This window comes from Orycteropus afer, unplaced genomic scaffold (genome assembly GCF_000298275.1).
Source record: "Orycteropus afer afer isolate SDZICR_OR568_19922 unplaced genomic scaffold, OryAfe1.0 scaffold00123, whole genome shotgun sequence".
In the NCBI taxonomy this organism is placed as follows: domain Eukaryota; kingdom Metazoa; phylum Chordata; class Mammalia; order Tubulidentata; family Orycteropodidae; genus Orycteropus; species Orycteropus afer.
The window spans coordinates 1,285,013-1,298,557 of NW_006921710.1; the positions used below are offsets into that span (position 1 = coordinate 1,285,013).

Sequence of the window (13,545 nt, forward strand, 5' to 3'; positions counted from 1 at the left end):
GTTTGGTTTGGTCCTGTGAGGGCCTGTTTTCTCCATTTCTTCACAGTCCACACCATTCTCTATTGCCTCTCCTTGTCTACTTTATTCATATATGTTATCTTCTGGGACCCTGTGGACATTTGAGTTTGCAACCCCCACCAATCCCAAAAGTGTGTTTATTGAAGCCCCACTTCTTTTCTAAGCACCAGCCTCTGGGGGTAGGCGTTGTGATGACTTCATAACCAGGCAGCCTGACCCCATGCTTCTCTCTCTTATCACTCCTGTCATCTTGTCACAGAAATGGGGCACTAGGATAAGCTCTTTAAATATATTATTTCATGAAATCGTCACAACAAGCTGATAAGGTAGATAATATTTTCTCATTTCCCAGATGAGAAAACTGAGGTTCAGATAAGTTAAGGTCATCCAGCTAATCCAGGATTCAAATTCTGGCTGGTCTAATAAAGCCAAAGCCCAAATTCCATGATGGTTCCCATCTCTTTGACTCACTCTGCAGAGACAACCTGCTGCACCTCCCCCTAAACATTCGGCTCCAAAGCTCTTAGGGGTGGGGCTAAGGAATCCCATCTTAATAAGCTCTCCCATATGATTCTGAGGCTGGATCAGGTTTGTTCCTTGATGCTCTTAATCACTTGATGGCAATGAGTTTGGTTTTTTTGAGTTTGCTCTTAACCACTATGTTGGGGTGGGTCTGTCCTGGCTCCAAGCACTGTGAAGTGATGATCTCATTCCACAAGTCCCAGTTCTGTCCCAGATTCACTGCATGGTTCAAAGCCAGCCTGCTCTGCACCTGAGTTTCCCCACGTGTGGAAGGAGAAAATAGCTCCCGCCTCCTTCCTGCCTTCCAGGAATGGGAGTGAATAATGACTGGGGACAGGGGGTGGTGGTGGCCCAGAGATGCTGGCAGATATTTCTCTCTGTGCCACCAGTGCCAGCTTCCCCACCACCGCCCCACAGGGTGGCAGCTCTGTCTGTGCCCTCCTCTCACCCTCTGATTTACACTAGTTAGTCCTCATTCCTGAGGCCCTGGGATTTCTCCAGCTGCCCTAGGTCCCCCACCCCTCTAGCTGCCAGATGCCTCTGCTCCTTGCCTTCACTCCTCCCCCAGTGTGGGATCCCTTTGGAGCTGGAAACAGCTGGCATCAGTGATGGGGGAGGAGAGCAACCACAGTTCAAAGGACTCTGGAGGGGAGGCTAGTGGAGATTACCTGTCACCCCACCCAATCAGGACATAATATAAACTACCTGAGCTCAAGAGAGGCAGAATCGCTGTCTAAGATCTGGTCCCAGAAATGAGGACCAAGGGGCAGGTGCCTCACTAGAGAAAATACAGTGGTGGAGACTGGCAGGAACGAAGGATGAGCTTAGGCATTCAATAAACATTGGGGAATTGATCACTATTGTTTAAACAAGATCATACACATAAAGACTTACCACAGCACCTGACCTGTAACACTCAATAAATATTACCTAAGGAGCTCTGGTGGCGTAGTGCCTAAGGCATTTGACTACTAACCAGAAGGCTGGCAGTTCAAACCCACCAGCCACTCCTTGGAAGGAAAACTGGGCAATCTACTTCTGTAGAAATTTACCACCTTGGAAACCCAAGGAGGGTTCGCTATGAGTTGTTTTACTATATTAGCAGACCAAGACCATGTGGGAAGGCAACGTGGTCTATCTGGAACATGAAATTCTCAGAGAACACCAGAACAGGTTCAGTCTGAAAACCCAGACCTGAGAGCTCTCAGGGGTCCCCAGGTGCCTGCTCAGGAACAGAGAGGATCTGTTTGGGTACAGCATTTCCCTTTGCTGTGCCCACCCTGTCCTGTTTCTCTGGATCTCTCTGGTTCACTGGGTTGGGCTTTCCCACCAGAAATTTAAAATGGAAAAGAGGAGGAAGTCACAGCCCTTTGCTGAACCATCCAATCAGACCTAACTAATCGATAAGCCAAGCTGCCGCTTTCCTGCCAACTAGCTGCCCAAAGAGTACTTACTCTATCTGTGAATTGATTGCCATACTTTCGCCACCACTACGGCTAATCCCCACCACCCGCAGAGGCTGGATGCCAAGAGGAGCTGTAAGCCTCTAAGCAATGACCGTCCTGCCACCTCACCAGGAGGACAGGGGCTCTGGGCAGCTCCAGCCCACATGTTCTGTGTGGGAAACGGAGGTGCAGGGCATGAACCCATGTCACTGGCGACCCAAGTCACCTGGCACAGTGATCTTCACTTGGATGAGGCTGAGGAACTAAGGTTCTTTCTGCCCCCTCTGGCCCTGGGGCCCTTCATGAGTATGCTCTGCCCCACTTCTGTGTCTGTGTCTTAGTCGTTCCTGTGACAGAGATGGTCATCACCCTGCTGGGATTGAGGGGGCACCATGAGGCCCTGTGGAGTCCCTGGGTGGTGCAAATGGTTAAGCACTGAACTGCTAGCCCAAAGGATGGTGGATTGAACCCACCCAGAAGCACTTCAGAACACAGGCCTGAGGATTTGCTTCCAAAAGGTCACAACCTTGAAAACCTTATGGGGCCATTCTATCCTGACACATAGGTTGCCAGGAGTCTAAACCAACTTGATGGTAACCACCACCAAGGCCCGAACAGTGAGCATCCCAGCCAGGACCCAGAGGCTGGCCCAGACAGCAGGACCTCAGCCTGCGCTGCCTGATAAAGTGTAAAATGGGGCCCTTGGCCAGAGTTGTGAAGATGAGGGCAGCCCAAGACAAGTCAGAAAACAGGCTGCAACCCCAGGAAGGCCTGAAGATCTTGCTCCCAACCCCAGAACTGCTAAGCTAAGCAGGACTGCAAGGGGGCCTTGTACCAACCAGACAGTCCCATCCCAAGAGCAGGGATCACTGAGATGACCACACTGTCTATGCACATGGGTTAGAGAACAGGCACAGGAGCACAAGCCCTGATCTTCCCAACAGTGGCCACATAGCTGGTGGTTTCCAGAACATTCCGAAGTTTAAATACTGGGGGAGTCCCAGTTGGGGGAGGAGTTAGAAAACATGGGCATTAGAACCACAACCTCCTGCATGTGAACCTGCTGCTCCATCTGTCAGCCCCCAAATCAGCCCATCTTAAACCTGACTCTTATTTCACCATCCACTCACCTTTGCCTTTGGCCAGCTGGAGTCTATACACGTTATCAAAATAAAATGCAAGCACAAGTCCTGTGCTGCCCCTGCCCGGCCCCCTCCCCGGGCGTAATCACTGTGAATAGTTACTGGGCATGCTTTCAGCCTTTTCTCCATCCTGTGATGTTTTTCCTATATGAGTTTCTTCCCGATGCATATACTACATAGGAAGTATACACACAAGCATGTTGTATATTTTACAAAAATAGGGTTATGCTGTACACACTATATAGCAACTTGCTTTTTTCACTCATCAGTAATTATAAACTTGGGCAGCATTCAGAGCCTGCTGTGGAAAGACACCCAGGATATGTTGTCCCAGCTGGGCTCTGAGTACAGCTCCTGCCTGCGCCTAGCTAAGCCATGCTGCTGGCCCAACTCTCTGGGACTCAAATATGTCCTCTGTCAGCCTGCCACAGCCCCCTGATTCCATTATTGTGATGAGCAATTATTGTATTCAACAAAACCTTTTCTTTTTCATTGCATGAGTTATATGCCGGGTGCCGTTCTGAGTGCATCACCGACTTTAACTCATTGAACTCATTAACCCTCACCACCATCTGATGATAATGATCGTCACCATCCCAGTTTTACAGATGGAGAAATTGAAGCACGAAGCAGCACTTGCCAAGGCTCAGCAGTCAGTGGATGACAGAGCTGGGAATCAAACCCAGGTCTTCTGGCTCCAGGGCCCATAATCCCAACCATTACACCAGTGGATCTCCAACTTGAGTGTGCATCAGATGTCCTGGAGGGCTTGTGAAAACCCAGATTGCTGGGCCCCACCACCTGGAGTTTATGATGTAGAAGGTCAAATGTGGGGCCTGAGAATCTGCATTTCTAGCAAGCTCCCAGGTGATGCTGATGATGCCTATATGGGACCACACCTGGAGAATCCCTGCATCACACTCTACTGCCCCATGCGACTCTCTCCCTGGGTTTACCTAGTGATGGGTACCTCCCCAAGCCTTTCCTCAGTGCAGACAAGGAGTTATGTAGATAGCTCAAGGATAAAGTCTTGGCCCCCACAGACCAGAACATTGTCAAATGAACAAATGACCTTAACAATCCACGACCTAAATGGGTCTTGGGAACCAAAGGCTGCTTTTATTTCCTGATAGTCTTTTGCCTCCCAAAAACTATCCTCCAAGCATATTTTTCCCCAAAGTTGTACAGTGAGGGATTAATTCAGCAATTTTGGGTTGTCCACACCCTGCACATTCCACAGACAGGTTTGGTTCTTTGCTAGGACATGTCCCTAACTCAAAAAAACCAAACTCATTGTCATCAAGTAGATTCCGACTCATAGCAACTCCCATTGGGTTCCGAGGCTGTAAATCTTTACAGAAGTAGATTACCCATCTTCCTTCCACCAGAGCAGCTGGTATCTCTAAGCCCCTGGAATATCCTGCCTGATAAGAGTACCTCCGTATACCTAGGGCCTTGGGCCAGGCCAGACATTCTATGCTAACAATGTGATTTATGGTGGGAGTCTAAGAAGACTAAGGTCAGGCACATGATGATCAGCCATGTGTATGTAACTAGTCTTCAGTGACAATCCTGGACACCACGACTTGGGTGAGCTTCCTGGGTTGACGATATTCCATGCCACACATCATTTCTGGGAGAAGTAAGCACTGTCCACTACTCCACCAGGAGAGGACAACTAGAAGCTTGTTCCTGGTCACTCCTGGGCTCTGCCTTATGTGCCTTTTCCCATTGCTGATTTTAATCTGTCTCCTTTCATCACAATAAACCATAACCACAAATAGAACAGCTTTGCTGAGTCCTGGGAGGCTTTCTAGACTCACTGAATCTGAGGGTGGTCTTGGAGATCTCTGAACACAAGAGCCCATTCACTGAGTCAATGGACAATTACAGAACACCTCTGGACAGCAGCACCAGGCTTTAACCCAAGCTCTGCCCACAATGCTAGCCCCACTCATCCTCTGCAAGCTTCCCAGCTTCCCTGTGGCTGGTCAGCCCAGGCCCCAGCAAGGACACTGATCTTCCATGCATTCCCTTCCTTCTATGCCATTCCTCTGTGCAGCCCTGGCCAGCATAGGCAACCCCTTTGCCCACCAGGTGACATCTTGAGCTCTGCCTCCCTATCCCCTACCCCCTAGGCCTTACCTGCCAATGACCTCGATGTTGGAGATGGCATAAAAGTACTTATAGAGGTTCTCCCGCTGTACGTAGGTGCCACCCAATGCTGGGCGCAGCAGCCGCATTCGCAGGTCTGTGAGGGTGAAGAACTCCTTGAGGCCCTTGGCACTCTCCAGCCGTGTGTAGAGGTTGTCCATGTTGCGCAGGTCAGGGCCGGCAAAGATGGCGAAGCGGTCTCGCACCTCAAAACGGACATGCTTCTCCTTCTTGGAGCCTGCCCAGCGTGAGTACTCCTCGGTGCATAGCACCCGGTGGACGCTGGAGGATGACAGGTCCCGGGCCCGGCGAGCAGGCATGTGGAAGGCTTCCATGCAGTCCTCAGCATAGAACTGGTAGGGCTGCCATGTGTGCCCATTGTCTAGAGACTTCTCAAGGACCATGACCGTGGGCCGGCCATACTCGAAGGTCACCACCACGTCATCTGTCAGCTCCACGCTCTTGTTCCAGGAAAGGGTGATATTGGCTTCCAGGGGGCTTGGGTAGCGACTCCATGTGACGCTCTGCCAGTACGTGGCCAGCCCCTCGTCCTCCTTGTCAAACATAAGCAGGGGTGGGTGGGCCAGGTCCGGGTTGGAGGCATCACACTCGTTGCTGCACAGGTATGGGTTCTCCTGCAGTGGGAAGAGGAGAAGGGAAGGGTGGGCATTGGCTGCTCCTGAGGGCTGGGAGGCCTCCATTTGCTGCCCCATGCCCACATGCCCAGGCACTGGCCCACAAGGTGCAGGTCTGTGTCCTGATGTCCAGATATCAGGAAGTATCCCAGGTGGGTAATTTGTACCCATTTCCTCCACTTTCCCTCAAAGCAGAAAAAGAAATGCAACTCTATGGTTCTCCAAGAAAGCACACACTTATTCCTCCTCTGAGTTGCTGCGTGACACTTGGCTGCTAACAGTTTAGGGGTTTGAGTCCACCCAGAGGTACCTTGAAGCAAAGGCCCAGCATTTTACTTCTGAAAAACCAGCCGTCGGAAACCCTATGGAGTACAGTTCTGCCCTGATACACATGGGGTCACTATGAGTCAAAGATAACTTGATGGTAACTGGTTTGGTTTAAATAAAATCAAGAAGAGAAGTAGTTATTCCTCCACTTCAAAGTCCCCCACAGCTCTCCGTTGCCCGTAAGAAAAAGTCCTAACTCCTCAACAGCTGACCCTGGCCTGCCCCCCACCATATCTGGGGCTACCTGGGCTGGGTACACCTGGACTACTCTCATCGTCCAAGCACTACTTGTCCTGCCTCTGAGCCTTCACAGATCCCTTTCCCTCTCTTTGATGAGTCCTTCACTCTCTGCTTCCAAAGTTCTCACTCAGATGTTTGGCTCTTTAAATGTCTCCTACACAGAGACACCATCCTGGGCCCTTTGAAAACTACCATTAGCAGCAGCAGCAGCAGTAGCAATGTAGGGCTGGTGATAGAAGTTAAAGTCGTGGCTGCTGTTTGTCCAACTGCTACCTGATGCATTGCACTAAGGACTTCATGATCTCAGTTCTCTCATATTTATAATCTCCCCTCCAACCACAAGGCAGGTGATTTCCATGTTCAAGACGAAGAAACCTGTGTCCAGGAAGATGGAGTCCCTTGTTCAAAGTCCCAGCTGGGAAGACAAGTGCCTAACCCGGCCTGTCTCATGCATCCTGTCTGATGGCCACGCCTTTCTTTGGCCCCACAGCATGTGTATCTGCTTCAGGTGTAGCCTTGGGCACATGGGAAGGATGTTGGCTCCCTCCCAAGGGTATGTCTTTGTGGCAAGTCATTTCCACAAAGTGCCTGGCAGGTCCCTTGCAGGGGACACTGACTGAAGACTGCAGGGACCACCCCCTTGCTTGCTTACTCCCCTCCCGTCCTAGCTCTGAAACAAGATTGTCTGACACATATCTACTCTCCTCTCCTCTTCGAAGGCCCCTGGAAAGCTGGGCAGCCCACTCCCCCTGCCCAGTGGGGATCAGATGAAGTTTCCCTCTGTGGTGGCTCAAACTCATTTCCCTGAATCTAGTCCACTATGCGAACTCACACTGGAGGCCTGACTACTGACTACACACCATGTCCTAGACTACTCGCAGCCCTTTTTGATGAATATTTCAGGTCTCTGGTTTGCTCAGAGACAAAACGGTTTGGATTGCAGTGAAAACCTTGCACTTCGAAATAAACCATTCGGCATTCAGGCATCTGAGGGGCAGACTGACACTCCCCAAACCCCCCTACTGCATGTCACTGAGGCCAGGCTTCCGGCTTTGATCTGCTACAGTAGAGGACAAGCCCCCAGGCCACCAGGGCTCTTCAGTAGGGCTGGCCCTAGGGTTTACCAGGACAGGTTCCACAAAGCCCTTCTTGACTTAACCAGTTCTGTCCTTGGTCTGCCATAGTGTCTCTACCCCACCTAACATGGTCCTTGCCAATTCAGAGGCCCCACAAACCTCTGGGTGGAAGAGGCACCATTAAGTCCAATGCCTCATAGTACAGATGGGAAAACTGAGGCCCCAGGCATCCTTGAGAGTGGGTGCTATTTCTGAGGATGAGCCTGGTTTGCTCTGGATGGCTGCAGTGGGGTCCCGCAATGCTGGTGTGCTCCCAGGCACCATGGCCAGGACAGGGCCTGCTCCGAGCTTCTTTACATCCAGGCTGGGTGACCTAGGCAACTCACCCTGAATGAGGAGGGGGCTGATATGCCTTAAGGGGACAACTCAATGGCCTGCAGAGGCAAGGCATAGTGACAAGACAGTAGCAGAGCACTGGGGCCTGAGGAGGCAGATATGACCCGTGAGGGTAAGCCCCTACCCCAGCATCATCACAGCTGAGCCCAGAGGTAGAATGGGCTCTGCTCGTGCCACCTGGAGATGAGGAGTGGTGGGCAGGTGCCCTAAGAGCTCATATCTGAATGGTGGGAAGTGACGAGAGTGGGAAGACATGGTTTGCAATCAGGCATGGGCTCATCCCTCTCCCCTCAGCCCCAGCTCTACCTTTCCACACTGCCCCTGGAGACTCATCCCAGGGTAGGAGGAATGGCTTACAACAGGGAGGCTGAGTTGTATGTTTTGGGCAATTTTCCTAGAAGCTATCTCTGGAATCCTCCTTCATTAGTCTAGTTTCTCAGTATGCTGACACCAGGTGGCTTCATACTGCCATCCACCTGGAAAGCACTTTATGACCCTAGTCATCGAAGGCTGGGCCTTTTCCCAGGCTGCCTCATCCATCCTGTCTCTAAGCTTTCAATCCTGCAACCACTCTCCTTCCTCCCAGTTTTCACACTTCCCACACACCTCCTCCGGAAAGCCTGCCCTGCCTGGCTCAGTCTTTGAACCCAGTTCCCTCACCATCGATCATGGGGTTGTTAGCATGCTTAGCTGTCGCAGTGTAGTGAAGCTTCCATATGGGACCTAGACTTCAGTAACTGCTTACTAAATTCTAGTTGTTACTAATATCATATATTAATTAATTATGATGATTATTTTAATATTAATATAGCTCATATTGAGTGTTGATATTATTCCTGTCAAACTCCCACTGCTGTCAGTTGCCCATACCTTGCCTTTTCCCTGGTCTCTCTCTCTGTCCCTCTGCCTTACTTTCTCCCCCTTGTCTGGGCCTCCTAGTCCCCCACTGGGTGTCCAGGGGGGCCAGGGTCCTCATAGGATCCCTCACAGCTCTCAGCCGCACTCAGCCTGTCTGCCATTAGGAAGATTGACATGGCTCTGACAGGGGATGGGGGCCCCAACCTGGCTGCCAATGCCTGGCTGCCCTAACCTGAAGGGCCCGCTTGCCCCCCTCGCCCCTAGCCCGGGAAGCAGATGGTCAGAAGCTAATGAATCAGCCTGTGTATTTACCAGCCCGGTGCCTGCTGCGGAGCGGGCTTAATCAACAGCGAGTACAATAAATAAATCCCAAGCCGACGCCAACACAATTCTCTCTCTCTCTTCTCCTTTCCTTCTCCTATTTCTCCTTCCCTCCCACCCCAGGATCTCAGAATTCATTTAACCATTTAGATATTGAGGGAATACTATGTTTCCTTGCTAACGTCAACAGTGAATTGACCGTCCTTTCCAAACACACCATTTGCTCGCACTCTCGTTTTCCTTCTGTTCTTCTCTAGGGAGAATTCCAAGGATCCAGCCTGGGATTAGCTCGGTTTACCCCACTATCCACCACCCTGAGCGCTGCATCTGACAGCTGACTATCAGTGGTGTGAGGATAGGGCCTGTCCCCTGGAGGGTGGGCAGGCACCAGCCATCCCGGTCTGCCCATGCCCACTCATCTCCATGGGATCAGATTAACTAATAATGAAAACAGTCAAAACAAAGTGGCCTAAGACCGAGAAGAAAAAGCAGCCAGGGATGTCTGAGGCACACCTCTAACCTTTTAGCATGACATCAAACCCAACCTTTGATATTATCAAAAGCAGGAATTGTTTCTTGAGACATCTTATGGATTTTCTTTTAAAAAATCATACTACTGCTAAAAAGCCTTTCTCCAGAAAAATGCTATAGCACACCATGTTTTCCATACAAATTCAAAGTGTTCAAAGTGCTCATTCCCAGAAGCTGGGAATTCCATAAAAACCCTAAGAAGCAGTTCTACTCTGCACACATGGGGTTGCCATGAGTTAGAATCAATTCAACAGTAATTGGTTTGGCTTATTATTGTTAAACAGCAGCTTCATACCCACCCCCTCCTTTTTGGGGGGAATTCTCTTAGCAACCTTCCAAGGGAGGGAGAAGTGAGGCTGAGACCACTTTTCGTTGTGGACTGCTTTGGGGCCTGCTGGCTAAGAAGAGTGTAATAATGACAGCACCCCCTGAGAGCCAATCATGGGCCAGGCCTGGGTTAGGCCCTCACAGCCATTCATGGTGTCCCCGGCATGCCTCAGGGAAGGAGGTCATCACCATTCCGCAGACAAGATGCTGAGTGCATGTTGACTCCATATTATTCTCCAGGACTCAGTGGGACCCAAGTTTGGGACATCTTGGGGAAAATGTCTGCAGCTGTCCTATTTCTACAGACACAGAGGCAAGTCCCCTGAAAAGTTACAAACCAAAAAACTGAAGTCACTGCCATGGAGTCGTTTCCAACTCACAGCGACGCCACTTTGGGTTTTCAAGGTAGTATCTCTACAGAAGTAGATTGCCCAATCTTCCTTCCGAGGAGTGGCTGGTGGGTTTGAACTGCCAGCCTTCTGGTTAGCAGTCAAATGCCTTAGGTACTGTGCCACCAGAGCCCTCCCTGAAAGGTTAGGCAGTGTATTTAGAAAGGAGAAGGCAGGGAGTAACATGGTGAGAGGAAGAGAGCCAGGTGGGACTGACAGCACCAGAGAACTGGACGGGACAAGTCCCCTACCTTGACCCTATGCAGGAGATGTCTGGCATGGAATATTCTATGGAGAAACCATTTTATACCATGCTTTTCAAACCATGTTATGGTCTCTTAAATGGTTTTGCTTTTATGTGATTTTCTGTGCAGAGGGTGCAGTTGGAGTCAGAGGCCAGGTTGTAAACACTGTAGACAAGCTGCGGGCAAAAAATATAATTGAATGGGAAAGTGAACTATTAGCAGGCGCAGAGTTAACCGGGCCTGTGGGAAGCCTGGCTGTGCAGCCCTCCAGGCCCCTAACTAAGGAGCCCATGGAGGGGCAGTCACTATAATGAAGTCTCAGGAAGAGGAATAAGCAACTTTAGGAGGGCTGGCCTTGCACCCGAAACCTGTGGTGAGACGAAATGTCACACTTGCCGTATGTTGACATAGATGGGTATTGAAAATGTGCACAGCAGCATGCCAAGGCACGGTGGGGAGGGACGAGCTCTGCAGCTGGTTGACCAGGTAGTCTGCTCGGCCACTCATGAGCTTAGGCCAATCATTCAGCTTCTCTGAGGCTCAGTTTCTCCCCTGGAACATAAGGTCCATGAGGGTAATGGCCCTGGCTGCCTCCATGCCCACTGCAGCCCCAGTACCTGGTACTCTCCAGGAACTCAGTATCTGTTACCTGAAAGCAAGGTTGATAACACTGACTTCATTAGGTAGACTGTAAGAATCAGATCAGGTACCACATGGGAAGCCCCTGGTTATCAGGAGAACATCATGACCGTCCCCCAGCCATGCTGCTTGAGAAAATACTTAAAAATGCTAAACCAGCTGCCATGGGGTTGACTCTGACTCTTGGTGACCCCGTGTATCAGAGTGGAACTGGGCTCCACAGGGTTTTCAATGGCTGACTGTTTAGAAGTAGATTGCCAGACCTTTCTTCCACCTTGCCTCTGGACAGATTCAAACCACCAAACTTTCTCTTAACAGCTGAGTGCACTAATCATTTGCACCATCCAGGGACTGAGCAAACAGTAAGCCCCCTTCCCCCCCCCCATTTATGGAGCAGGAGCTCTGGTAGTGTAGTGCCTAAGGCATTTGACTGCTAACCAGAAGGCTGGCGGTTCAAACCCACCAGCCACTCCTCGGAAGGAAGGTTGGGCAATCTACTTCTGTAGTAATACTGCCTCAGAAACCCACGGAGGGGTTGCTATGAGTTGGATCCGACTTGACAGCAGTGAGTTTTTCAGTTTATTTACGGAGTAGCCCCTCCCTCGTGCACTATGCCACCCTGTACTAATCGCACTGGAATCTCACAGCCACCCTGGAAGATGGGACTATGAAAAATGAAGAAAGCAAGGCTCAGAAAGGCCCAGCAGCTTCTCAAGGCCACACAGCCCTCAGGCGGAACAAGAATCAAGGGAGGTGGTGTCTGAGCCCCAAATCTGCAAAATGGCAGGGAAATATGCCCTTCATTCAAAAAGGAAAGGACACAGCCACCCCCAGCCCCGCGCCACCCTCCCGCAGGCTCCGGTTCTACTCGGGAGGCAGACAGCCCATCGCTCTGCACCCAGGCGTGTGGGCAGACCCGGGGAACAGTTTAGCAGCTGACAGATTTTTTTTGAACCTGTCTGCCGAGTTGCCAAGTGAAGCCATCTCATCTTCAGCCCTGTCAACCTCAACTGGGGCTGGAGGCAGCTGCCTAGTCCAAGGTGGGTGGCAGGAGGCTGCCAAGGAGAGGCCCCAGAGTTGGGTGCTGCGGGGGAGGGCCCTGGAGCTTCAGTATCATCCGGTGGGGGGCACCGAGGGAATGGGCACTGGCAGCAAAAGCTCCTGTTCTTACCAAACAGGATTTAGGGTTTAGGGCAAAAGTTGGGGAGAGGGAGTGGAAAGGAAGCCAAGCTTGTCCTCCCCTTCCCTGGCCACTGCTTCTGGAACTGTTTGGGGAGAAACTCTTCCAGCCTGAGCAGGACTGTAAGTAAATCAGTTATAATTACATGCCCCAGGTGAGGAACCTAGGTGGTGCTACCGGTTGGCACTTGACTAGTAATCTAAAGGTTGGCAATGTGAATTTACTCAATGGTACCACCAAGAATACGGTTCTACTCTGTAACACACTTGGTTGCCATGAGTCTGAATCAAATTGACAGCAAAGAGTTTTTGGTTTTGCACCCATGGAGTCACACAGGTGGGACTCAGGCCAGTGCCACTAACCCCATGGGCAGCCTTGGGAGGAGCCTTACCCTATCCGAGCCTCAGTTTCCCCATTTATGAAATGACCTAACCAGAGTGGGTTGTTCCGCCCCCGTCTGACATTTACAGCCTGAAAAGTCTAACAGGAGCGCTCCTTTGGGCTCCACACCACCCCCCACCTCTTCAGAGGAAGGGCACAGGGCACGCCCCCCACCATCCAGGGAGAAAAGCCCGGGTGCCAAGGGAATTCTCCCTAACAAATTATTTCCTACTTACTGGTAAGGAAAGTTGCAGCTGGGATAAATTATTAACAAAGCGGCAACGGAGATTCTGTCGGAGCCTATTGTAGTCGGAGCTGCTTGGACATCTCTAACGCTCTCCTCCCCCTCAGCTCTCCACCTCTCATTCTCCTTCTGTGGTTTCATTGATTCTTTTCCCTCTGGCTCTCTCCGCCTCTAACTCCCTTTTCCTGCCTCTCTCGGAGGCTTCTTTTTCCTTCCTTGTTCGGTTCCTTTTCCAGCGTTAGCCCTCAACACCATCAAGGTCACCGGCAGCTGACTGGCGGAGAGGGTGCCCAGGCCTCTCCTTCCAGCTCACAAATCAGCGGAAACCATCCCACCCCGCCCCGCCCCGCCTGCTGCTCAGGGCAGGAGCTGCGTGCTTGGCCTGATATTGTTGTTATGTGCCGTCCTCGAGTTGGACGGACTCACAGAGACCCCTCCTTGGGTTTCGCAGGCAGTATCACTACGGAAGTAGATT

The 13,545-nt window shown here is 51.1% G+C and overlaps 1 protein-coding gene across 1 annotated transcript in view; it reads right to left on the reverse strand.

Moving 5' to 3' along the window:
* The window catches only part of NTNG2 (netrin G2), a 73,411-nt gene that overhangs the window by 41,621 nt on the left and 18,245 nt on the right, over positions 1–13,545 (reverse strand). The window contains exon 2 of the mRNA XM_042781447.1: positions 5,273–5,916. Coding sequence (XP_042637381.1) covers positions 5,273–5,916 — 644 coding nt within the window. The remainder of the gene's footprint in view (positions 1–5,272; positions 5,917–13,545) is intronic.